Source organism: Oncorhynchus tshawytscha, linkage group LG33 (assembly GCF_018296145.1).
Source record: "Oncorhynchus tshawytscha isolate Ot180627B linkage group LG33, Otsh_v2.0, whole genome shotgun sequence".
NCBI classification, from domain to species: domain Eukaryota; kingdom Metazoa; phylum Chordata; class Actinopteri; order Salmoniformes; family Salmonidae; genus Oncorhynchus; species Oncorhynchus tshawytscha.
The window spans coordinates 21292194-21315011 of NC_056461.1; the positions used below are offsets into that span (position 1 = coordinate 21292194).

The 22818-nt window shown below is 44.7% G+C and overlaps 2 protein-coding genes across 5 annotated transcripts in view; one reads left to right on the plus strand and one right to left on the minus strand.

The window, feature by feature from the left end:
• LOC112230958 (tight junction protein ZO-2) overlaps positions 1 to 8701 on the plus strand; it is a 37676-nt gene extending 28975 nt beyond the window's left edge. For 2 of the 3 annotated variants that reach the window (XM_024397395.2, XM_024397392.2), the window contains 12 exons: positions 1617 to 1725; positions 1833 to 2052; positions 3225 to 3409; positions 4276 to 4371; positions 4595 to 4674; positions 4840 to 5050; positions 5280 to 5380; positions 6243 to 6470; positions 6666 to 6767; positions 6870 to 7139; positions 7602 to 7687; positions 7859 to 8701. In XM_024397395.2, the coding sequence (XP_024253163.1) occupies positions 1617 to 1725; positions 1833 to 2052; positions 3225 to 3409; positions 4276 to 4371; positions 4595 to 4674; positions 4840 to 5050; positions 5280 to 5380; positions 6243 to 6470; positions 6666 to 6767; positions 6870 to 7139; positions 7602 to 7687; positions 7859 to 8024 (1854 nt within the window). In that variant the 3' untranslated portion in view covers positions 8025 to 8701. Of the gene's footprint in view, positions 1 to 1616; positions 1726 to 1832; positions 2053 to 3224; positions 3410 to 4275; positions 4372 to 4594; positions 4675 to 4839; positions 5051 to 5279; positions 5381 to 6242; positions 6471 to 6665; positions 6768 to 6869; positions 7140 to 7601; positions 7688 to 7798 lie in introns of all 3 variants that reach the window. The other variant, XM_024397393.2, reaches the window with a different exon arrangement.
• Positions 8702 to 8851: 150 nt separating this feature from the next.
• LOC112230959 (amyloid-beta A4 precursor protein-binding family A member 1-like) lies at positions 8852 to 20784 on the minus strand. Of its 2 annotated transcripts, XM_024397396.2 has the most exons (13): positions 20328 to 20784; positions 18945 to 19271; positions 15033 to 16926; positions 14592 to 14831; positions 14438 to 14477; positions 14078 to 14223; positions 13260 to 13343; positions 10891 to 11094; positions 10592 to 10771; positions 10129 to 10341; positions 9726 to 9845; positions 9492 to 9632; positions 8852 to 9268 (listed from the first exon to the last, which is right to left on the minus strand). In XM_024397396.2, exons 3-13 carry the CDS (start codon positions 16851 to 16853, stop codon positions 9197 to 9199), a joined length of 3261 nt encoding a protein of 1086 aa, XP_024253164.1. In that variant the 5' UTR covers positions 16854 to 16926; positions 18945 to 19271; positions 20328 to 20784; the 3' UTR covers positions 8852 to 9196. The 2 variants fall into 2 exon arrangements, with proteins under 2 accessions (XP_024253164.1, XP_024253165.1); XM_024397397.2 differs by lacking the exon at positions 18945 to 19271.
• Between the last annotated feature and the right edge of the window lie 2034 nt (positions 20785 to 22818).

Below are 22818 nucleotides of genomic sequence, written 5' to 3' on the forward strand. Positions count from 1 at the left end.
GACACCTGTCCACAACCTCAAACAGTCACACTCCAAACTCCACTATGGCCAAGACCAAAGAGCTGTCAAAGGACACCAGAAACAAAATTGTAGACCTGCACCAGGCTGGGAAGACTGCAATAGGTAAGCAGCTTGGTTTGAAGAAATCAACTGTGGGAGCAATTATTAGGAAATGGAAGACATACAAGACCACTGATAATCTCCCTCGAACTGGGGCTCCACGCAAGATCTAACCCCGTGAGGTCAAAATGATCACAAGAACGGTGAGCAAAAATCCCAGAACCACACGGGGGGACCTAGTGAATGACCTGCAGAGAGCTGGGACCAAAGTAACAAAGCCTACCATCAGTAACACACTACGCCGCCAGGGACTCAAATCCTGCATTGCCAGACGTGTCCCCCTGCTTAAGCCAGTACATGTCCAGGCCCGTCTGAAGTTTGCTAGAGAGCATTTGGATGATCCAGAAGAAGATTGGGAGAATGTCATATGGTCAGATGAAACCAAAATATAACTTTTTGGTAAAAACTCAACCCTGTCGTGTTTGGAGGACACAGAATGCTGAGTTGCATCCAAAGAACACAATACCTACTGTGAAGCATGGGGGTGGAAACATTATGCTTTGGGGCTGTTTTTCTGCAAAGGGACCAGGACGACTGATCCGTATAAAGGAAAGAATGAATGGGGCCATGTATCGTGAGATTTTGAGTGAAAACCTCCTTCCATCAGCAAGGGCATTGAAGATGAAACGTGGCTGGGTCTTTCAGCATGACAATGATCCCAAACACACCACCCGGGCAACGGAAGGAGTGGTTTCGTAAGAAGCATTTCAAGGTCCTGGAGTGGCCTAGCCAGTCTCCAGATCTCAACCCCATAGAAAATCTTTGGAGGGAGTTGAAAGTCCTTGTTGCCCAGCAACAGCCCCAAAACATCACTGCTCTAAAGGAGATCTGCATGGAGGAATGGGCCAAAATACCAGCAACAGTGTGTGAAAACCTTGTGAAGACTTACAGAAAACGTTTGACCTCTGTCATTGCCAACAAAGGGTATATAACAAAGTATTGAGAAACTTTTGTTGTTGACCAAATACTTATTTTCCACCATAATTTGCAAATAAATTCATTAAAAATCCTACAATGTGATATTCTGGATTTTTTTTCTCATTTTGTCTGTCATAGTTGAAGTGTACCTATGATGAAAATTACAGACCTCATCTTTTTAAGTGGGAGAACTTGCACAATTGGTGGCTGACTAAATACTTTTTTGCCCCACTATCTGATATTGGCAGAAAGCTTAACTTCTTGTTAATCTAACTGCACTGTCCAATTTACAGTAGCTAGAATGGATTTTTTTCCCCCTTTTGTATTATCTTTTACCAGATCTATTGTTTTATATTCTCCTACATTCATTTCACATTTCTTTCAAATGGTACCAAGAATATGCATATCCTTAATTCAAGGCCTGAGCTACAGGCAGTTAGATTTGGGTATGTCATTTTAGGCGAAGAAAAAGAAAAACGTGCGGATCCTTAAGAGGTTTTAATGTTTGTGAAATTCCTCATGTCTGTTCATGAGTGCTTTACATATGATCGCTAATGTTATGTCTTTGTGTCTGTCAGGTGAACAACATGGACTTCAGGGGCATGGTGCGTGAGGATGCTGTCCTATACCTGCTGGAGATTCCAAAGGGAGAGGATGTCACCATCCTGGCTCAGAGTAAACCTGATGGTGAGTCACGCCTTCACTCTGTAGATAAAGACACATCTGTCATTTTATTTCAACTCATGTCACAGGTGAAGTGGTTTGATGTTTGTGGTGTCTGTCCTCTGTTCCAGTCTATAAGGACATCCTGGCATCGGGCAGGGGGGACTCGTTCTTCATCAGGACCCACTTTGAGTATGAGAAAGAGGTTCCCCAGAGCCTGCCCTTCTCCCGAGGGGAGATCTTCAATGTGACTGACACACTCTATGACGGCAAGCTGGGCAACTGGCTAGCCATCCGCACTGACAAAGACAACCAGCTGCTGGAGAAGGGCATCATCCCCAACAAGAGCAGGTGTGTGTGCGCATACAGATGTAAGATCTTAATTTGATCACTCTGTTGCAGGAGAACTTGTAGTGTTTTGAGTTGGGGCTGCACGTGGAATCAAATTCAGATTTAAATTGAGCAATATGTGCAATATCCATATCGCAAGAGGCCATGATTTTTTTTCCTATTTTTTTGACACTATTAATACTACAAAAACTAGACTACGGTACCTCCTCCAATGAGATGCACTAGACTGTTCATTCACTTTCTACTTGCACAGAGGATGCTGACCAATCACAAGCAGGGTCTCTCACTCTCTGCATGGCTTGCACATGCTGGCCAATCACAATCATCCCCGCTTAGAGTGTGCAGTTAAACAGGCATTGATTGCCGACGCGTTTTCAAGTGTAAGGCCTAGGAAGAAACGTCCTGCAGAACAGAAATCACAGAGGTTATCACATAGCCAAAGACATGGTTGCTATTTGTACAGTCCGCAAAGACGGCTTCAAGAGATGATTAACAAGCTGGACAGGAGGTTGCAAGATCCCATCTCGCACATAGTTCTCCCAAGTCGCCATCCCAACACTGTATGACACATTTTAAGGCAGACGTTGAAACATGTTGAATGAGCGGACCAGACTTCAATATTTGGACACCGGCTGCACCTTGCAATCGGTAGGCTACGTGTTACATGATTTTAGGGCACTTTGACTTATAGTTAAAATTATAACAATGATTGAGGCTACTTATACATAATTACACAGTCATAAGACTCCTATTCCATCTGCAGCCAATGGCAGCCTGAATAAATAATTCACTTAGGTTATTTAAGAACTCATCATGGTAAAATAGGAACTCATAATGTTATTAATGAATTAGTGCTGTGCTTATAGCAGACTATATTTGGATCATGTTAATATGTAGGTGTAATAATCCTATCTATTATCATACTGTATGTAGCCTATAACAATGTTGGAAGATATTTGTTTAATTTGGCTTTGTATTCAGTTGGCACCGTATGTAGTAATTCATATGATCTCAATTTTAGAAGTGATGTTCTCTACCTTGACAGTAGTTTTAACCATGTCTGATGGAATTACCAAGTTTTCACCCAAGTGTTTGAAAGTGCGTGTGTGTGTGTGTGTGTGTGATGATTGAGACTAAGTACTTTATGATTCCTGGTGTTCTCTGCTTCTCAGGGCGGAACAAATGTCGAATGTGCAGAATGCCCAGAGAGGAACAGCCAATGACAGAGGAGACTTCTGGAGGTTGAGGGGTCAAAGGGCGGCAAAGAAGAAGGACCTCCGTAAGAGCAGAGAGGATCTGACTGCCACCCCTGTCACCACTCGCTTCTCTGCCTACGAGAGGGTGGTCTTACGAGAAGGTACGTCTCCCAACGTAAAAGACTCCTATCTCCTGTTGGGGTGTGGTCTAAGAGCCACTTGACTGGATAGAACAGAACAAGTTCTAAACTTTCGATTGAACTTCACTATCAACTGAATTATTAGGAACTTTCTCATAATGGAATGCACAGACAAACTATATAGCATGTCTAACCAGAGCTACAGTTGAAGTTGGAAGTTTACATACACTTAGGTTGGAGACATTAACTCGTTTTTCAACCACTCCACAAGTTTCTTATTAACAAACTACAGGTTTGGCAAGTCGGTTAGTACATCTACTTTGTGCCTGACACATCATTTTTCCAACAATTGTTTACGGACAGATTAATTCACTGTATCACAATTCCAAATGGGTCACAAGTTTACATACACTAAGTTGACTGTGCCTTTAAACAGCTTGGAAAATTCCAGAAAATGATGTCATGGCTTTAGAAGCTTCTGATAGGTTAATTGACATAGAGGATTGTCAGGAGGAATGGGCCAAAATTCACCTAACTTATTGTGGGAAGCTTGTGGAAGGCTAACCAAAACGTTTGACCCAAGTTAAACAATTTAAAGGCAATGCTACCAAATACTAATTGAGTGTATGTAAACTTCTGACCCAATGGGAATTTGATGAAAGAAACAAAAGCTGAAATAAATCCTTCTGTCTTATTTTGACATTTCACATTCTTAGGATCACCACTTAATTTTAACTGACCTAAGACAGTGAATCTTTACTAGGATTAAATGTCAGACATTTTAACTCAGTTTCACAATTCATTTGGCTAAGGTGTATGTAAACTTCTGACTTCAGCTGTATATTACAGATGTGAGATACTAACCGTGTGTCTGTTTTGATCCTCAGCTGGCTTCAGGAGACCAGTGGTTGTGTTTGGGCCCATTGCAGACGCAGTCAATGAGAAACTGGCCAACGACCTGCCTGAGGAGTTTGTCATAGCCAGTGAGTATGGTGCTCCTAACTTCTGCTTGTAAACGAAGGTGCATCATGTATTTACGTTAGGTGCGCTCAATTTAGTATTTTTAATTTCAATGGAATAGTTCCAAATTTGTTCACCCTGCGCTGACCGGGCATTCTAAATTGAGCATTTCCTTATGGCTTCTATGATCGTGTGTGTTTATGTAGTATTGGTGAGAAGCTGATGTGTTTTTGTTTGACCACACAGAGACCGAGCCCAAGGACGCAGGCGCTGACAAGTCCTCCGGTGTGGTGAGACTCAATACCATTCGTCAGATCATCGAACAGGTAAACGCGACCACCACCAGCGTCTTCATCCTCCCCATTTTAATCATTACCATCATCTTCATCCACCCCTTACCTTCATCACCGTAGTCATCATCCTCCACCTTACTCTTCCTCTTCACTGTCATCTTCTCCAGCTTCCCTCTCACATTGACCCTGTCTCCCCAGGACCGCCATGCCCTGCTGGACGTGACTCCCAAGGCAGTGGACACCCTGAACTACACCCAGTGGTACCCCATTGTGGTGTTCCTCAACCCGGACAGCAAGGGGGGCATCAAGACCATGAGGAACCGCCTTGTGCCCGGCTCCAGTCGCAGCGCCCGCAAACTCTACGAGCAGGCGGTCAAAATGAGGAAGACCTTTTCCCACCTCTTCACTGGTCAGTCACACACAGCAGCTCCTCTGTATCAAATCAAATTTTATTTGTCACATACACATGGCATTGTACATGTCACTGATGCAAGTCCCCAGGTGAATCCCTAGTATTATGAAGCCCAAACACTAGGGTTGGTCTATTGAGGCCACAGTGTTTCAGTAATAAACTATGATTACGCTGTATTTCTTCTGTTTCTGTTGTGCCAATCATTCTGCTTTGTTTCTCTGGACAGCAACTGTTGACCTGAACTCGGCCAATGACGGGTGGTATGGGAGTGTGAAAGACTCTATCCGGGCACAGCAGGAGCGGGCTGTGTGGATCTGTGAGGGCAAGGTAAGCTCTGTTTTTATTTAATACATATACGCTGAACAAAAATATAGATGCAACATTTGAAGTGTTCCTGAAATTTTTCACACACACAAAGCTTATTTCTCTCAAATGTTGTGCACCAATTTGTTTAGATACCTGTTAGTGAGCATTTCTGATTTACCAAAATAATCCATCCGCCTGATAGGTGTGGCATATCAAAAAGAAGATGAAACAGCATGATCATTACACAGGTGCACCTTGTGCTGGGGACAATAAAAGGCCACTCTAAAATGTGCACTGCAGGCCTGTGCACAAAAGCCATTGCCAGATAATGTAATGTTAATTTCTCTACCATAAACTGCCTCAATGTTATTTTAGAGAATTTGGTAGTACGTCACCCATTGAGCAGGTTTGGGATGCTCTGGATTGACGTATGACAGAATGTTCCAGTTCCCGCCAAAATATCCAGCAACTTCACACAGCCATTGAAGAGGAGTTGGGCAACATTCCACAGGCCACAATCAACAGCCTGATCAACTCTATGTGAAGGAGCTGTGTCACGCTGCATGAGGCAAATGAGATGCATGAGTCACACCAGATACTGACTGGTTTTCTGATCAACGCCGCTACTTTTGGTTTTGTGACCAGTCATATGAAATCCATACATTAGGGCCTAATGAATTTATTTCAATTGGCTGATTTCCTTATATGAACTGTAACTCAGTAAAATCTTTGAAATTGTTGCATGTTGCGTTTTTTATATTTTTGGTATGTGTACACACAAACACAGAGAGAGAGAACAAAAATATCAACCGCAACAATTTCTAACATATTTATTTACTTGAATATGTAGTGTCTTTCATACCAACTTGCGTCTTTCTTTCAGTTGGACGGCTCTGAAGAGGAACTGGATATCCATGATGACCACATGTCATACCTGTCAGCGATGAGCGCCGATTACCTGAGCATGGACAGCAGACTGACCAGCGACTTCGACGACACGGCCGACGAGGGTGGGGCTTACACCGACAACGAGCTGGACGAGCCAATGGACGAGCCCCATCAGCCGGTGTCGGCCATCAGCCGCTCCTCAGAGCCCGTACTGCCAGAGGAGGTGGGTGTGCTTTACTACTGTCAATCACTAGCCCTCATTGTCAATCACTCATCCAGTGTCAGAGATGGAGACTGGCATCTGTCTCTCTCAAGTGTACTCCATTAATCTCTCATTGCCAGTCAACAAGCTTGACTTGTTGTGTTGACCTAGTCTGTGTTTGTTGACATACGTACATCCCTCCATTCCCACCTGTAGAGACGCCATCCTGCCCCCATACCTCGTATGAGGAGATCAGGGAGCAGAGAGGTGCTGAGAGACCCCAGCCCGCCCCCCACCTTCGTCCCTGAGCCCCCCAAGGTGAGATCCCCTTGAACCCCACCCTCAGCTCTCAAACCCCAAACCCTGTACCACATTTTGTGCTTGCTTTTAAGACCAGAATATCCTCTTCTATTGCACCAGGTGAGGGTGCAGTCTCGGGGGGGCTATGACTCCCATTCCAGCAGCACCATTAGCAGTGACGCGGCCGGGGGGTCCAAGCCTGCCCCGCCCCCCGTGGCCCTCAAGCCCACCCTAAAGGCCCCCGGCCAGTCATCTGAGGACCACAGTGTCCAGGGGGGAGAGGACCCGGCTAACCGCTCATTCATTGGCAAGGTGAAGGCCTTCGAAAAGATGGACCACCTGGCCAGAGCCCAGAGGATGCTGGAGCTCCAGGAGGCCGAGCAAGCACGGGTCAGTACTACTGGTGGAAAACAGACAGTAACGCCCCTAGCAGTAAGATGTAATGCCCATAAAAGAACCAAATGGATCTACAGGGGAAAGTGATCATTTCATATATTCTGATTAAATGTTTTATTTCAAGTACCAAAAGGTATATTCAAGTGCATGCAGTTGAAATCGGAAGTTTACATACACTTAGGTTGGAGTCATTAAAACAATTTAAAGGCAATGCTACCAAATAATAATTGAGTATATAAACTTCTGACCCACTGGGAATGTGATGAAATAAATAATTATCTCTACTATTTTTCTGACTTTTCACATCAAAATTAAGTGGTAATCTAAAACTGAGTTTAAATGTATTTGGCTAAGGTGTATGTAAACTTCCAACTTCAACTGTATGTTGCTTTATGTTTAATGTACAGTATGTGCGTTGACACAACTGTCAAACTCCTCCTGCTCTCTTGACTGTAGTTGGAAATAGCCCAGAAGCACCCAGACATCTATGCAGTCCCAGTGAAACTACCAAAGCCCAACCACAACCGCCCACAGCCAATAGGGTAAGTTTGTCTTTTTAACCTTGTCGATCACCACACAAATTAGCATTTTTACTTAACTTTCCACTGCCTGTCAGGTTGGGTTCAAATACTTTTTAAATTTTTTTTTTACAGACTCAATGCCCAACAATCTGAATGAACAAAAATGTCTCTCCCGCTCTCCTGTGTGTCCAGCTCCAGCTCCTACCCAGAGCCCCAGACCCCGTCCTCCAGGCCACCGTACTCTGAGAGCAGGGGTCACTACGACGACGATGAGGAAGAGTACCGCAGACAGCTGGCCAACCAGACCAGACGAGGCTACTACAGCAACCCCCAGAAGTACAAAGACACTGAGATGTAGGACAGACAGATCCACCTTATTGTTCTCACTGTGGTTACTCAAACACCCTGTCCTGTGGCCCCACCTAGTGGCAGGACGATATATTCCATTCAGGTGTGTCCTGACATTGACTGTTTGCCTCACTGTGTGGGATGGCGTAAATGCCTTTTAACCTCCCAACCCCGCAGTCATATTTATCCAAACCAATAGGGTTCGAATACACTTTTTATAACCGTGTATGTATATATATATTATCTTTTTACATGTTTTAAATCTTGTTCATTTCAATGTAACAAATCTGGACAGACATGGGGGTACTCTGTCTCCAGCTGGCCTGTTAGTGAGTGGTGGGTAATCTCTCATTGCATACCCTTTGATTTACTGTACTGTCATTTTTGTGTATTTTAATACTAGAGATCAGTGCATACAAAGTGCCTTTTATAGTGTAGCAGTGTCAGACCACTGAAAGAAGCAGTCGGCACTAGGCTCTGAGGTGATGGACAAAACATGGCAGTTTACATACAACCTGAGACAATCACATTTATGGCATATACAGTATAGATGCGCCATTCTTGTTTTACCAGGGTGTATCAACCATCTGTATATGCATCTACTATTTGATTCATGGTCCTCCTCATGCGGCTGAAATCAACTAGTGAGTCGTTAACTTTCTCAAATAAATCTATTTTAAACTTTCATTTGTGTCGTGGTGACTATGTTTTGTTTCTAATGCAGCCTCAGGCAGGATGGTTTCTGGGAGTTCATTCAACCAGGTGCAAATTATAGCACAGCTGCAACATCGCAGTTACATTTTTTTACATGCAAGGCTGTAGAAGTGGTTTTGGTCCAATGAAAAGCTCACATTTGGGTTACCACGCCCCCATGGAGACAGTTTACAGTACATTCATAGGATCCTGAAAGACCAAAGTTGTTTCTCCTCAATACGCATATTTAAATTCATTAATCTGCCTGGTAAACTACTCTGTGCCGTTTTACTTCAGAGATGCACTTGTTTAACAGGTTCAGATTAAGGCAAATCAGTGCGGAGTGGCATGAAAATACTTTGATTTTAAGCAAACAGTGATGTGAAAATCAAATACGTGGCTGATGAATGTAATTAAATAAAAACCGAAGTAAAATCCCCTTGATGTGAACTGGAATGGAGAGTTTTGTCCAGGGAGAGAGAGCAAGTCTCAGATGTAGACCGGCTGTTCCTGGGCAGTCAATAGACGGTACATGGCTGCAGGCATCGTCTTCATGTGGATCTGCAGCACAAAGTAGTAACACACAGGTTGCGTGATCAAAACACAGCCGAGCATAGAGTTTTCCTGACTTTTTGAATTGACTGTCAATTCTATCTCCACTCCATAAATTAATTGTAATGCCATTTACAGATTCAATTAGGATTATTTCAACTCATGACTGTATTTAAGTTCTTGACCTCAAACACTGGACTATTACATGTTACTGTTGCGTGTGTTCTTGTACCTCTCCCACTGCATTAGACAGGACTTGAACAATCTTCTCATGAGGTGTAGCCACCACACTCTGACCGTTGATATCAATGATGCGATGACCGACACGGACCCCTCCTCTCTCAGCAATGCCCCCCCTCATCAGGCTGCAGATCTTTACAGGACAGAGGGACACAAACAGCAATAAATCTAATCAAGCACTCAAAGCTAAGGGTCATCTCCCCCCCCCAATTGTCATGATACCCACAATGCCATTCTGTACGCTGAAGCCCAGCTGATATCGGAGGTCTGGTCTGCGGATCAGCACCATAGTGACGGGGGGACACCTGACGATGTTCAACTTAATCTTGGACTGGGCCTTCAGACCCTGGGGGGACAGATTATAACAGGAGAAGACAGCCAAGAGAAGAGGGGGAAAAAATGCACTTACAGCACCGCCTGGTCGAGCAGTCAAAGTCAGTTGTTCTCAGTGTGTGCCAGCTTGCAGAGGGGTAGACTATTTAGATTTAAAACGGACTGTCTGCCTGACCACAAGTGCATTTGCAGCAGAAATACACAGTTGGGCTGCAGTGACACAAAGAGAGAAAAGGTGAAGGCAGGGAGATGAGGGAAAGAGGCTGAAAGAACACAGAGACAAGAGAAAGGCAAACCTTGATGATACTCTGGCAAGTGGAGAGGGGCAGTCCAACCAGACTGGTTCCATTGATGGTCATGATCTGGTCACCAATGTTGAGTCGACCAGACTTCTCCGCAGGCCCAAAATGCATCATGCTAGCAATGATGACGGTGGGCAGAATAGAGCCCCAGCCTGACTCCACTATGACCACGCCCAGCATCTCTCCCTTCTGCTTCTCTATGTAAACCTGCAATAGGATACACACAGAACAAATGCCACTACTTACACCAATAAGGTCAAGGCAATTGTTCACTTGAATGTCTTCATGTCTTTCAGTTAGCCCTTCTTGTTAATGCTATGTGTATTACAGGTAAAGCTCACTGTTTTCGAACTAATTTGCATAGCCACTAAGGTCTAAAATCCCATATCAAAATTCTAAGCACCCAACACTGGCCTGCTCCCTGGTGGGGAGGAGATGTTGTTGGTGGTTGACTCACATCTCTGCAGTTCTCTGACTTGGAGAAGTGGATGAGGTCATCGTTGTACATGTCCTGAGTGTTGAGCAGGTCGCTGTACTCCCTCTGACTCAGGTCCTCTGGGTCGATGCCATTGGCCCGCAGGAACTCCTGGTACGCCACACTGAAGGCCTGGCCAATAGACTGGGCTATGAGCTGGGCCTGGACAGAAGGTAAGAGTGGCAACACAGAAACTCACATATTACGTTGTATGTCATAAAGTTCCTTCATACACACACTTGTGTCCGAGTTAAACAAATCATTTGTAAACACACACTTACATCCTCCGACTCAAACACGTGGCAGACCATCCTGTACTGGGGGAGGTCGTCGCGGGCAGGGCTGTTGGTGTGGTCAGTTGTATGGTTCAGATGTTCCTGAGCGCTCCTGGAGCGTACCATCTTCCCCCTGGCCATCAGCACCACCATATTGCCTATGTCAGCGATGTAGGAGATGGTCCTCAGTGGCAGGTCCATCATGGACGCCTGATAGGAACACAGGATAAGGACATGGTTATGTGGCTATAGAGGGAAAGAGGTGTTTGGCAGTATTGTATGTGGATGTAGTTTGTGTGTGTGTGGAGAGGTAAGTTTGATAACTGCGCCGTTCCACCAATTAGGTGGCAAATAAAAATTAAATGTTCACCTAATTGTAACATGGTCATTAAGAGCACATGTTCAACTTCATAAAAAAAAACATTTTTTCCCATCTCAAGAGGCTAAATTTAAAAAAATGACTAGTTATTGTCAAATAAAGTAACAGTGTTGACAATTTAATCTTAAACCAGCCATAAATCCCCTGGTGACAGGGGGAATGGAAGCTTGTTGTGTACAACAGGGAGGGGCAATTTAATGCAAAACATTTTTTTAATTAAAACGTTTCTAGCCTGCCTATCTATGGGTAATAGGGTTGACGTGTTATGCTTGACCCACTCAGTTTTCCACCACAAAATGGACAAAGGGTAGAACCAGCTCACCTGTTTAATGTTTCTTTTGAAAAAATATTTTAAAAGGAATAGTTTCACCATATTAAAAATGAGAGTTCAGTTCACATAACAGGTTTAACCTTAAAATGAGGGACAGATGTAAATGAATCACTAATCACATAATAATCTTTATTTACAATGATGGTGAATACTTGGGAGACATTTTGGGTTTAAGTGGGTTAAAACCTGTTTGGGCTAGGCATCCAGGTGAAACTGGAGGGCGCGCAATTAAAACAAATAATCATAAAAATGATGGCTATTAAACATTTAGGTACATATCAGTTGAAAGCTTAAATTATTGTTAATCTAACTGCAATGCCAGATTTACAGTAGCTAGTACAGCGAAAACATGCCATGAGATTGTTTGAGGACGACGCCCCACATCAAACATTTTTACCACCAGCACAGGTTTCATAAATTCACAGATAGTGACTAAATATTCACTTACTTTTTGAAAATCTTCCTCTGATTTGTCATCCAAAGTGTCCCAGCTATAGCATGTAGTGTCGTTTTGTTAGATAAAATCCTTCTTTATATCCCAAAAAGTCTGTTTAGTTGGCGCCATCGATTTGAGTAATCCACTCCTTCAACATTTTTTTAACCTTAATTTAACTAGGCAAGTCAGTTAAGAACAAATTCTTATCTTCAATGACGGCGTAGGAACTTTGGGTTAACTGCCTTGTTCAGGGGGAAAACGACAGATCTTTTACCTCGTCAGCTCGGGGATTCGATCTTGCAACCTTTCGGTTACTAGTCCAACGGCTATCTGCCGTCCCAACATGCAGAGAAAGGAATCTGAAAATCTACCCCTAAACTTTGTTTCAACAAGTCAAAATACGTTTCTATTTACTCCTCAGATACCCTAAAATGTAATCAAACTATAATATTTAGTACGGAAAGAAGTATGTTCAATAGGAAACCGATTTTTAGCAGGTGCATCCTGTCTTCATGGCGCACAGACACGAATTTCCAAGACTGTGTCCCTGTATTAAAACTGATATTTCTTATTAAAATTAAAAGCCTGAAACCTTGAACATAGACTGCTGACACCCTGTGGAAGCCATAGGAATTGCATCCAGGGAACTAATTTTCAGTATGACCTTATGCTTGCCATTCTAAGACGATGGCCTCTCAAAAAAATAAAATTCCGGTTGGATTTTCTCCTACCATATCTTTTTTGTTATATTCTCCTACATTATTTTAACATTTCTACAAACTTCAAAGTGTTTTCTTTTCAATGGTACCAATGAAATGCATATCCTGGCTTCAGGGCCTGAGCAACAGGCAGTTTACTTTGGGCACGTCATTCATGCAGAAATTGAGGAAAAAAAGGGGCCTAACTAAGAAGTTTAAAATCGTTCTAGAATTCACAGAGGGTGTACGGAGGGAAATATCAATATGTTGAATTTTGGCACTAGCATTTATTGAATTCTCCATGTGGTCTATACTAAACTTAATTTAATATAACAGGCTTTAATATCCAATATTGGTGCACAATTTCTACTTAAAATATCAAAAGGGTCGCACGCAACAGGCACTCATTTGATGGAACGACCAAATTAACACCGGGATTACTAACACTATAGGGATTGTTTGGTACATGTAACATAACAGCCGCTATCCTTGAGTGAGTCCATGCTAAGGTCAATATTATACAGTATTTACCTGAGTGTCTGCATTCAGCACTTTGATCCTCTGTGTAGACATGAAGAGATCCACTTCAGTGGAAGAAGGAATCTCACCCCCAGTCTGCACATTTAGGGAGAGGAGAGCATCACTTCAACAACAGAAGACATTCAACCATTACAGACAAACAGAAAATATGACTTAAGACACAGGACAGAAAAATATATATGTTACAGCCGTAATACTGTCACTGTACCTTCTTTCTGTTTTTAGCTTGCTTTTGTGCGGTCTGCCGTATAGAATAGCAAGAGAGAGAGAGAGCGAGTGCGTTCAAGACAGTGCTCCGCCAAGAATAGTAAGATGGGGCTAGGGTATGGACGACACTGGATTGGCTCACAGAAGATTGGCCATCCCATTTGGTGTATTAGGGCTGTGTGTGTGTGTGTATGTGTGTACACACGTGCCTTGTGTGGGCAGGTGGTGATTTAAGCTGTCTACCACATCTGACAAAAGTTACTGGCCCAGAGGTTATGAAGCAAACATCCTCAAAAGTTTCCCCTTTATCAATGTGACATTAGCACCCCTCAAGAAACAAACAGACTGCATGTGATAACAACATAGACTGACAGATGCCATGGGCATTCCCCAATACTTCTTTATGGACATGAAACAATGTTATTTGGCAGATGTGTCAATAGCTATTTAGTAAAAATGTAATGCACAATATAATGCACATCATTATATGGAATTAAGGACATGAGAATGATTACTGCCTGTCACTTAAAAGATGGAAGAGTGAAGGAAGGAGAAAGGGAAGAGTATTCGGTCCTAGCTGATGTGACCCCCGTGTGGCTCACCCTGACACGGCTCATAGCCTCCTGGGCCTGCTGCATGCGGGCACTCCTAGTGGGAGTCCTCTCTGACAGCAGGTGGGTGGAGCCCAGGTAGCAGGCCGCAAAAATGATGCCATCAATCAGGTCCTCTGGGTCACATGGCCCTGGGACTGTGGACAAGACGGTCATTGAGGTTGGCGACAATCAATGGTCATCACTTTTGATTTGAGTGAAAACAAAATCAAAAGTGAGTGACAACATGCCACTGATGCCTAACCTTTTCCATCAAGTAATCGAAGTGCATTTTATACCACAGCAAAGCTTAATCTACAAAAACATTCCGCTTATCTCACTAATGACCCCCCCAACCACAGAGACACTCACCTTCCACGTATGTAGGGAAGGACGGCATATGCCTCTGGATCTGAAATGAAAACAGAATATTACTATTATACATCAGTAATGGTGACAGTAACAGTAGAATAGCACTTCTCTTTCCACAGTGGTGCGTGTGACACAGTGCAGAGCAGTCACTTACCTCCTCAATGGATGGTGGCCTAGGCAGCTCCCTCTGTTCTCTATGCTCCCTCTGCTGAACCTGGTGTGTTCTGGAGGACTCTACCCTCACAGGACAGACATGCTCTGGGACTGGCACCGGAACTCGGGATGGAACTCGGGATGGAACTCGGGATGGGGCTGGAGCTGGTACTGGAACATGGACAGGGGAAGCAACTCGGGCTGGGACTGGGTTATAGTGTGAAGGAGACTGAGAGACAGGCTGTAGGACAGATTAAGAGATACATGAGAGAAAACCTCAATTGATTTCTGGTGGCACATTTAAACAGGAGTAGATAACATTATTACCTCAGAAATCACTCTTATCACTGATGCAATGAATGGATAAACATCCATTCTCTCCACTATGTAAACATTTCAAAAATGTGATTTCTGTAGTGATCCGGGGCTGGCTCATACTCACGTCGCCACCTGGTGGCTGCTCTGGGGAGGATTCGTCCTCATTAGGACTGACCTCCGGTCTCATCACCCACACAGGCTCTATGGGCTGGTCAGGAGTGTAGGGCGAGCGCACTGTCTTTGTCTTCACCTCCTCTATGGCCTCTCGGATGTCCCTGATGGCCAGAGAGATAGCATCCCCTGAGCCTGTGACACTGTCCTCTGAAAGGCCTTCCGCTGGAGGTCGGAGCTCCATCCCAGCCTGCTCATCCTGGAACTCACCTGAACCAGGCTGCCCAGAGCTGGGCCGCTCTGACTGGGCTTCACCTTGCACATTCCAGGGAGGTGGCCCCAGGCTTTGGGATCTGGGGCTTTCTTTGAGGCTGTCGTCCTCCCCATCAGACGTAGTGTCATTGTAGTGGTGTAGCCTTGAGCCGACTGAGCGTCCCTGCCAATGGGGGCTGGTCTGTGGTAACCCCACATCCCTACCTGGCCAGGAGTCACGGGGTTGGGGTTCAGTGTCTGTAGCTCCCTTATAAACATGCTCGCTCTGTCTACGACTGCAGGGCCCTGGGTGAGGTTCTGAATATGGCTCATCAGGGTCAGCCTCAGATCTCCTGTCTGGATAATTAATCAATTTCAAGGGTGCAGGGAAAGACTGAGGGTAGGATTTTGCGTAGGGCTCTGTGTTGGATTCTGTGATAGATTCTGACTGTGGGTAGGACTCATTATAGAATTCCGCATAGGTCTTAGGATACGAGTCTCTGAAGGTGAAGGATTTGGGGTGGGACAGTGGAGAATCAGTGCAGTTCTCATCATCAGGCATTATGTCATTTTCATAGGTGGGACTTGGGCTAAACTCGTCACTACATTGGTCCGAGTTCTCAGACTGAATTGGAGGGGGCAAGAATGGTGATTGGTGAGGAGGTGAACTCAGGGACGGAGCCTCCATGCTTAGCGAGGCAGCACTCTCAGTGTCAGAACAGTACTCATTAGTTCCATCTTCCTGATCATCCTCTACCAGATCCCTCTTGCTTCTGTCTTCTTCTCCCAGACCGGTCTCTTTTAGCTCCCCCTCTCCATGGCCCCCCTCCCTCTGGTTCTCTAGGTCTGTCTGGTTGTCAAATCCACTTTGAGTACTAACAGACTGCATTATGGATGAGCTGTACCCTTCCTCCTGTGGTTGGGGAGACTCTATGTTGGGAAGGGTTTGATGCAGGTCTTGGGAAGGGGGATCAGGGGCAGTAGGACGTGGTGTGTGGTGTGTGGGGGTAGGAGAGGTACCAGCAGTAAGGTCAGGTGCTCTACTGTTCTGTGTGTGGTGGGGTGGACAGGAGTGTGGGGGGTGCTGCTGCTTCATTGTTGCGGGACCAGTCATGTCCCTCTGTTCAGTCAGAGGAGAGCCAGATGACCGTCGCTGTTGAAACGGCAGGGCGTGGGTGTCTTGGCCATCTCTCGGCGGCGGTCTCTGTCTGTGAACTCTGACCCTGGGCTCTCCCTGGCGGCGGTAGCGGGCCACGCCAGGGCGAGGCGGCTGGGTGTGGCGAGGAGGCTCCATGTCTGCTCCCTCCCACTGTCTGGATGGGCCCTGCCCTGAGGGAGTTCGTCTACGGTGCCGTGCAGGGCCGCGGCCTGAGCCTTGGTGCGGAATAGGAGGATGATGGTGGTGATGATGTTCCTGCCCATCCTGACCGAGCATTTGGCAGGGTCTCCAACTTCTCCGGACAGGGACCCCTTCTCCTTCTCCCCCTGTGCTATTGGGCTGCCGGTTTCTGGAAGCAGGTGAAGCCTTATGCTCCTCCAAGATAGCATCACCTAGCCCCTCCCCCTGCTGCTTGTAGCTCATCACTCTGCTGTGGTCTGTTTACCTTTAGAACATGGTCCTTCCGTCTCCTAGGAGACACCACTCACAGCACTGCCTGCAGGGAGACAGGAAATGAATGTGAACAGATAGTTCAGGGGTTATGGTTCAGGGGTGAAACAGAAGGATCAGGAAGGCATGTCTACAAACAGGACATTGTGTTTGTGAGCGAGCACCCCTGTGGTTATGAAGTAGATCTATGTATCACTCTCCCAATATCCATTTTAACATCAATTCTATCCTCAATTTCAGAGATCTGCCAATCCCCCACACATCTACAAAGTACAAAGCACACACGCACAAGATCCTGATAGATAAGCAGAGCCGCAGGGGCTCCCTATACTCCAGGGTAAAACCTAAATCCCATGGGATTCATCTGGGTGTGTTTAATCTCAGGCATATTCTCCCTGCACCAGCACCACGCCACACCAAAGCAGCTGGCAGATGGCGTGAGGAGGAGGAGCAGGAGGAGGGACAAAGCCCTGACGTCACTGACCTGAGAGAGAGGAGGTCAGGCTGAATATAAAACTTTACGCTCAATGTACAGAATATTGATGTCTGAACTCTAGATAGACTGTGCAGTATACTCAGCATCAATCAGTAGACTGACTTCACAGTATCATATAGGATCAGTTTTCAAAATTGTGCACAGTATTGCAGGTAAAGTATTTTGTAGCTTTAAGAGCTATAGCCCATTGTACTGTATGAATTAGTGGCTGAAATTCAAATTTTATGGATACAGAAAGCAGAGAGTGTACAGATTTAATAAAGGCTGGATATCTGGAGACTAGGGGCAGAGGTTAATGCAGAACCTCAGAATGAAAAGGAATCTGAGTGCAGGCGAGAACCGACAAAGAGGAGACATGTAGGAGGACAAAGAGTATAGATTATATTATGCTAGAAATATGCCCTTTCCCCGGTGATTGGTGCTGCTGACTGGGTGGGCCCCTGGGGGGCAGTGCCCAGGTCACAGATGGTCAGGCTGTGGGCAACATCGGCCAGGCGGCAGGCGGAGGGAGCTGTGAGCAGCTCCTCCATCTGTTGGGGGCCCAAGTGAAAGCCACAGGGAGGGGATTTACAGTACCAAGTCATTGACTCACTGATCTTACGCTAGCCTAACACACACAGGCCAATGTTAAAACAGTGTTTACATGTAGGGGAGAGTATGTTGAGCCATTTTCTACATTCAGCATCGCTACATCAAGGGAAATATAGTATTATGTCTAAAAGATATCTACACTGAGTGTACAAAACATTAGGAACAAATTAAATTTGTCAGGGCATGGACTCTACAAGATGTCAAAAGCATTCCACAGGGATGCTGGCCCATGTTGACTCCAATGCTTCTCACACTTGTGTCAAGTTGGTTGGATGTTCTTTGAGTGGTGGACAATTCTTGGTCCACACGGGAAACTGTTGAGCGTGAAAAACCCAGCAGCATTGCAGTTCTTGACCCACTCAACCTGGTGTGCCTGGCACCTACTACCACCCTGTTCAAAGGCACTTAAATATGTTGTCTTGTTCATTCACCCTCTGAATGGCACACATACACAATCCATGTCTCAATTGTCTCGAGGCTTAAAATCCTTCTATACCTGTCTCCTCCCTTTCATCTACATTGATTGAAGTGGATTCAAGGTGACATCAATAAGGGATCATACTGTAGCTTTCCCATGGATCCCCCTGGTCAGTCTATGCCATGGAAAGAGCAGGTGATCATACTGTAGCTTTCCCATGGATCCCCCTGGTCAGTCTATGCCATGGAAAGAGCAGGTGATCAGTGGTTATTGATATTGTGTGTCCCTGGAAATAACCAGAATTAAATGTAAACTTAACAGTTTTCAAAACATAGCTTGTCCAAAACAAAGTTGTCTCTTGGCACAAGTTCCCCGGGGTAAGGGGGTTTGTTGAGCACATGTACAGGGTAAATTGAGCCGCCTTGAGGGTAAGTGGGCGATAGTGTCTTGTGACAGCAGGTGATGGTGCTGGTAGGTCAAAGTTGAAGTCATGGAATGGGGGTGTGGTATATCGTATATATGAAATGTATGCCTACATTCAGATATAGATCTCACTTACCCTTCCATTTCTTGACCAATTGTCTGGGACAAGGATGTTGTTTCAACGTGCCAACTCGTAGGCAAGTTCTCTGCATTTGAGGATACTAAGCCCATGAAACTGGTCCGCGAGATTGTTAATATGTTTAGCAAGCTCAGACTCCATGTCATCAGATGAGACCTCATGAGCATCTGCTACTCTTTCACACAGGTACATATTCCTTTTTTATCAATGTATCTCTTCAGTGTCATTCAGTCTCATTTTTCATCCCTTGCTGCTGCTCAAATGGACTTCTTCTCCTCTCTCACTTCCTTGTCTGCTCTCTCAAGAACCTCAATGATGTCAGCTCTGTAACAACGACAAAATGCACTTGAGCTCATTTGCATGACACATTGCAAAAATACGATGCATAAAACTGACAAAATGTTATCATAATTTGTATGGTTGAGTATGGTGGACATTGGCTCAACTTACCCCAAGGCAAACATTTTGACTGTATTAGCCCACACAGCTACAAGGATGCACTTTCATGCTAGATTAAGGACCTCATTTGTAGTTTATAAAGACCCAAATTGATGTATAAAACAATATTTGGTTTAGATACAAGCACCATGAAACTTACAACATAAATTCATTTGACTTTGTGAAAATCTATTTTTTGGGACCTAACTTGCTTACCACTTTTCCCATGTGGTTTCTTCCTTCACAGACATGAAATTATGACCTCTTCTGACCTCTATGACCTATTCCTAAATATTTGGTCACATGATTAATTTTGTGCATGGTTTCTTAGAAACAAGGAGTGGCTCAACTAACCCTTTGGCTCAATATACCCCACTCTCCCCTAGTATCAATAGGCCTATTGGTTATATTTTGTTGATATATTTGTGGTTTCAGCAGGACAGGATTAATGCATAGACTAAGTAAGGTGGTGTGACGACTGGCAAAAGCTTGTAGACTATTCAAGTCCCACGTTGAATGGCCGCTGGGAGGACTTTTTTTTTTTGCCTGAACGTGAGGAAATTAAAAGGGTAAGGGCAGCAGGTAGCTTGTGCAGAAAACGCTCTTCCGATTCTGTCACCGTGTATGGAGTGGGACGTAACCCAAAAGAAAAGCAAAACGAGTAGGCGCTCCTGTGATGAAATATCCTAATACATGTTTACTTATTGACAACTGCTCAACGAACGGGCTATTATCCTATTTAACAAACAGACACCTGTCTGAATGTCCGACAACGATGAAAGCCAAAACGATGTGACACGTCTCTAATTAAATGATCCGCCGGGTGCCTTTCATGGTCAAATCATCGGCGCCACTGGTACCTTCATCGATTCGGTGGTGTTATGCGATTCGTCATAATGTAGGCTTTTTGCCCTATCTCCTGGATCATAAATAGGCGCTTACCTGTTCATGACTAGGAACTGGTAGATCGCGTAACATTCCGCTTCACCATCTTTATCCTACTGGTCCCTCTGCTCGATACCTTCAAACAATTTGCATGGATTAGGCCCGATCGGTCAACTCCTGCTGCATCGTGACATTTGAGCGGATTACCGATGCACAAAGCGACTTTAGACTGCTGTGTTTCAACATGATGGCGCTGCAACGATCGTGTTCTGGTCTGCACCACTTTTTCCCACGCGCAGTGAGATATTAGAGCCCGCAAATTCTTCCCTTGCGCACAATGCATCCCCTAGGGCTAAGAAACACCGGTGTAAGCAAAATATCGACACCACGGTGTCAAGCACACAAAGCAAACTATTCAAGGACCCTCGCTCACAGCATTTGATCAGAATAGCCTATGGATGTAGACTAGCCTACATTATCTATTAGGAAAATATTCCCGAGAACGCACTCACACCTCTATTGCTATCTTCTCTACAGTCTAAACGAGATCATTGGGACGTCCCAACTCTGATGTCAACCTGTTGGAAGTGTAAAACGGTTAATGCTGGGGTAAGATTTATGGTTAAATTAAGGTAGGGGTTCAATTTAGCGTTAGGCAGGAACGTCTCAAGGATTCCCGGATTGCAATAAATGTGAGTAGTCACCATGGTATCCAATCTGTGTCAGCATTTAAACCTAATTGTCACATCTCCCTCTCTCTTTCCCGCACATCCATCATTTCAGCTCATTCTTGATTTACAGTAAGGGAGTGATTTGTTTGGCAAGTGTGGATTCATCCATGTTGGATTCATAAAGTAGCCTATCATATACCCCCTTCTTATTGGTGCCACCCAGCATTTCCTGCTCCCATTCACACATTTGCTGTTCTATTTTAAAACTGGGCATCAATAATTTCTGGTCCTTTCTTTTCATTCATTGATGAAGGTATATATTCTGTCTTAAGTTATTTAGGAACATGACAGGCTTTGAGAGCATGTTTAAAACCCATCTTTGAAATGATCATTCATAAATGTTTGATCAGAGCCATTGCAGTGTTGTCACGCAAAACCCATGGCCCACATGCAAGACCTCCCAGTATGACTGGCTTAGACTGCACTGAAGAAAGCAAAAGGGTTGGATGGTGTAGTATTGTCTCTTCTTCTCCTATCTTCCCAGTACTTGTCATTGTGCTGGGCTGCAGGTGGTGCTGTCCAATGGCTGAACTGTTCTTAATCTTTTGATATGAGCTGACCAACCATATGGTAGTCCTATCAATCGTTTGTGCTTACAGAATTTGTACATCATTGCAAGGCTCAAACCACTCCCATAACAATCCATGACACTCCCATAATAAGTGTGGGACATTGTTTGAATATATATTCAAAGGTTGTGTCCTACCTCTTGCATTATAATGTTAAAAATAATATTTTTACTCAAAGGATCTTTGGTGCCGTTCAAAAACAGGGACTTGAAATAATTTCCCCAGGTCATTAAGAACAAATTCTTATTTACAATTACGGCCTGGAAACACCACACAATGTTGGCCTAGACACCCAAAAAGACCTGACACACAGAGTCCTCTGGTCCCTTGCCACATTCTGCACAGAACCCGTCAGGGTATCAGCTAACACACAACAGCACTGTGTCAACCCAGATGGCTACAGATATCATATTCTTCAAGCACACTTAGGTGTTTATGAAAACATTCTCAGAGTGTTTACAAGGTGCTTGAGAAAGGACATGTTATTTTACAGTTTTTGTTGATTGTCATTTTATGATGATTGTGGTAGTTTCTGCACTAATTGATTTCTGTGTATCTTGCTGGTTCAGTTCTCTCAATACTTGGTCTAACACTGTAAATGACCCCACTCTTCTCTCTTAGCAAAAGAGATCCATTGATTGCTGAAGTCCTTCACATAATAAAGTGTGTATACTGTAATATTTCACCTAGAACTGACCTGTTTTCCCATGTAGCATTTCACTGCACCTTCAGGAAAGAGGGAAAGGCGAACATGAAGGGACAGACCAGACAAAGTTCCTATGACACAGGGTGCTGTAGATGTCCTGGAGGGCTGGCAGTGTGTCCCTATTGGACCGGCCGCACTACCCTCTGGACAGCAATGCGGTTGTGGGCAGCGCAGATGCCGTAGCAGGCAGTGATGCAGCATGACAGAATGCTCCCGATGGTGCATCTGTAGAAGTTCATGAGGGTCTTAGGGGCCATGCTGAATTTATTCAGCCTCTTGAGTTTGAAGAGGCATTGTTGTGCCTTCTTCACTACGGTGTCGGTGTGGTGGGCCCATTTCAGGTCCTACGTGATGTGCACGCTAAGGAACTTGAAGCTTTTGACCCTCTTCACTGCGGCCCGTTGATGTGGATGGGGGCGTGATCTCTCTGCTGTCTACTGTAGTCCACGATCAGCTCCTTCGTTTTGTTGACGTTGAGGAAGAAGTTATTTCCCTGGCACCACTCCATCAGGGCACTAACAACCTCCCTGTTGGCTGTCTCG

What these genes read in the sequence shown, in the direction of transcription:
- LOC112230959 (XM_024397397.2), bottom strand. Translation starts at nt 16,853, where the DNA reads ATGAGCTACAAGCAGCAGGGGGAGGGGCTAGGTGATGCTATCTTGGAG. An exon ending in AGGCTATGAGCCGTGTCAGG is followed by an intron (nt 13,344 to 14,077) that starts GTGAGCCACACG and finishes CTAAATGTGCAG; the next exon opens with ACTGGGGGTGAGATTCCTTC. An exon ending in AGTCAGAGAACTGCAGAGAT is followed by an intron (nt 10,342 to 10,591) that starts GTGAGTCAACCA and finishes ATCCTATTGCAG; the next exon opens with GTTTACATAGAGAAGCAGAA.